The 3027-nt window shown below is 41.4% G+C and overlaps 1 protein-coding gene across 1 annotated transcript in view; it reads left to right on the top strand.

The window, feature by feature from the left end:
• LOC107099453 (vacuolar protein sorting-associated protein 4B-like) overlaps positions 1 to 3027 on the top strand; it is a 7964-nt gene that overhangs the window by 1542 nt on the left and 3395 nt on the right. Inside the window, exons 2-9 of the mRNA XM_015397582.1 lie at positions 86 to 197; positions 294 to 438; positions 615 to 673; positions 760 to 879; positions 952 to 1108; positions 1191 to 1339; positions 2332 to 2413; positions 2561 to 2780. Coding sequence (XP_015253068.1) covers positions 86 to 197; positions 294 to 438; positions 615 to 673; positions 760 to 879; positions 952 to 1108; positions 1191 to 1339; positions 2332 to 2413; positions 2561 to 2780 — 1044 coding nt within the window. The remainder of the gene's footprint in view (positions 1 to 85; positions 198 to 293; positions 439 to 614; positions 674 to 759; positions 880 to 951; positions 1109 to 1190; positions 1340 to 2331; positions 2414 to 2560; positions 2781 to 3027) is intronic.

Here is a 3027-nt window from a genome sequence, read left to right as displayed (position 1 = left end):
AGAAAGTGACCTGAGATGACATGATGTGAATTGGAGCTATAGAAATAAACTGAATAGAATTTTCTGCCATACTTGTTGTCCTCAGAAAGCTATAGATCTGGCCAGCAAAGCGGCAGAGGAGGACAAAGCCAAGAACTATGAGGAGGCCCTCAGATGCTATCAGCACGCTATACAGTACTTCCTACATGTTGTCAAATGTAAGGAATCTGGGTTGTTCCCCCTCACTGACACACACAGCTAGATGTTATTTTAAACGACCTCTGATCTGATTCTCTCACCTGATGTTGCTGCAGATGAAGCGCAGGGCGAGCGAGCAAAGCAGAGCATCAGGGCCAAGTGTGCCGACTACCTGGACAGAGCGGAGCAGCTGAAGGTGTATCTGAAGAAGAAGGAGGAGAGTCCTCCGCCTAAACCTGTCAAAGAGTCTGGGGATAAAGGGTGAGAACAGCCAACAGAAATAAACTGGTATCCTACTGGTGCAAACCTTTTAACCATGCTTTAACTAAGAAGGTTTTGCAGAAGGGGTGGGATTAAATAAGTAGTCATTTTAAATGTGTAATTCAAAGCAGTATTCTTTTAGATATCAGTGTCAGCTAACCTTTGCTATGTTCTAGGAATGAAAGTGATGAGGGGGACGGAGGGGAGAAGAAGAAATTCAAAAATCAGCTCTCAGGTGGATGAAATTATGAAATTATATTCTGTTATTTGAAAAACCAGAGATCTGAGTTGGTGAGTGACCGATTGTTTTCCTCTGTTTAGGTGCCATTGTGATGGAAAAGCCAAATATTAAGTGGGACGATGTTGCAGGACTGGAAGGAGCCAAAGAAGCCTTGAAAGAGGCTGTTATCCTGCCCATCAAATTCCCTCATCTGTTCACAGGTTTTTACAAAAAAATTAAATTAGTAAAATCTGCAAACTGTTTGTAGATATAAACTGACTGTGTTTGTTTAGGGAAGCGGACTCCATGGAGGGGAATCCTCCTGTTTGGTCCTCCAGGAACAGGGAAGTCCTACCTGGCTAAGGCCGTAGCTACAGAGGCAAACAACTCCACCTTTTTCTCCGTCTCCTCCTCTGACCTGGTGTCTAAGTGGCTGGGGGAAAGTGAAAAGTGAGCTCCTGGTTTGGGTGATGATCAAAATGCACCCGTGAAGGAAAGCAGTGGTGTTTTAATTTAAAGGCTCTCTTTCTAGGCTGGTGAAGAACCTGTTTGCTTTAGCCCGAGAACACAAACCGTCGATCATTTTCATCGATGAGATCGACTCCCTCTGTGGCTCCAGGAGTGAAAATGAGAGCGAGGCGGCTCGCAGGATCAAGACGGAGTTCCTGGTTCAGATGCAAGGTAACCGACATACGAGGCCACTTAACCAGGTTCCTGTCATAGTTCAGTAAAAAAAAAATGGGTTTAAACAAATATATAAACAGAAGACCTCCGACTTCTATGCTAGTACTGCGACTTGGGTTATTCCCTATAATAACAATCCTAATGGTCATCATATAAGTGTGATAAATGCATTAAGAAGTAGAATAACAGATTTTTAAATGCTTAAAAAGGTCAATATTAAATATATCCTAATGCTACCACTATTAGCTTCATAACTATTAATTTAAATTCTATTCAGTTTATTTCTATAGCTCCAATTCACATCATGTCATCTCAGGTCACTTTCCAGTTCACCAGATCATCCAGTCAGATTGATTCAAAGTTTTCTATCTAAGGAAAACCAGCTGATTGCATCGACTCATTGACTCTTCAGCAATCCCTCACACTAAGCATGCTTGTAGCGACAGTGGAGAGGAAAAACTCCCTTTGAACAGGAAGAAACATGCTAAAGAAAAATTAGATTTTCATTTTCAAGAAGAAGAGGTGTTTTATTTTTTTGCACAAGCCTATCACAAGCCAACAAATTACAACTGAACATAAAATACCGTTTAAAGAATAGAGATAGAATGAAGCAGAATGATGAAAAAGGGGTCCCTATGTCCTCCAGCAGTCTAAGCCTATAGCAGCAGAACTATAGAGATAGATCAGGATAACCTGAGCCACTCTAACTAGAAGCTTTATCAAAAAGGAAAGTTTGAAGCCTAGCCTTAAAAGTTATTTTGTTATTAACAACAGTTATGAGGACCTTTAAAATCATCATAAAACAGGCACAGAAAACTGACAATGCTTCTGTTTGAGTTGCAATGAGGTGAATCAAGGCAGCAAACTGTTTACTTAGAGGCACTTGTCCCAGGAATGAATCAAAAATAAAAAAAATCACAGTTAAAAAGGAAATGTTTTATCTTTGGTTGCTCATGGTTCTGATTGTTGCAGCTCATTTCTCCCCTCAGGCGTCGGTACTAACAACGAGGGAATCCTGGTTCTGGGAGCCACAAATATTCCCTGGACGCTGGACTCGGCCATCAGACGAAGGTTAGCGTAGCATGCTTTTAAAACCATTTCTCCACCCTTATAATTCATCAGCAGGGTTTTCTCACAACTGGCCTTTGTCTGGATTGTGAGAACGCTAAAAGATAAAGGTCTGCTGATGCTTTACTGAAGCCTTTGTTCTGCTGTTAGGTTTGAAAAGCGGATCTACATTCCTCTGCCAGAGGAGCATGCCCGCTCCTTCATGTTCAAGCTGAACCTGGGCTCCACCCCCAACAACCTGACAGAAGAGGACTTTGCCACTTTGGGAAAGAAGACAGACGGCTACTCTGGAGCAGACATCAGTGTGATCGTCAGAGACGCCCTCATGCAGCCTGTCAGGAGGGTTCAATCAGCAACTCACTTCAAAAAGGTAAAACCTCTTCCTGATTGGGCTATTTCTAACATCTGCAAAAACCTCCAACTGCAATTACTTCGTCTAAGATTAGAAAAGTCACAATTATTAAAAGAGGCGTTCTTGTGCAGTCAGTTAAAGTTGTTCAAGGTAGGGCTGCAACTAATGGTTATTTTTCAAATCCATGAATCGGTTGATTATTTTTAAAATTAATTGATTAATAATCGGATATCCAAAGACTCAACTTTATTTATCTCTTTGGATT

This window comes from Cyprinodon variegatus, unplaced genomic scaffold, assembly GCF_000732505.1.
Source record: "Cyprinodon variegatus isolate N-32 unplaced genomic scaffold, C_variegatus-1.0 Scaffold872, whole genome shotgun sequence".
In the NCBI taxonomy this organism is placed as follows: domain Eukaryota; kingdom Metazoa; phylum Chordata; class Actinopteri; order Cyprinodontiformes; family Cyprinodontidae; genus Cyprinodon; species Cyprinodon variegatus.
The sequence above is the reverse complement of the archived record's forward strand: the minus strand, read 5'-3'. Positions and strand labels throughout refer to the sequence as shown.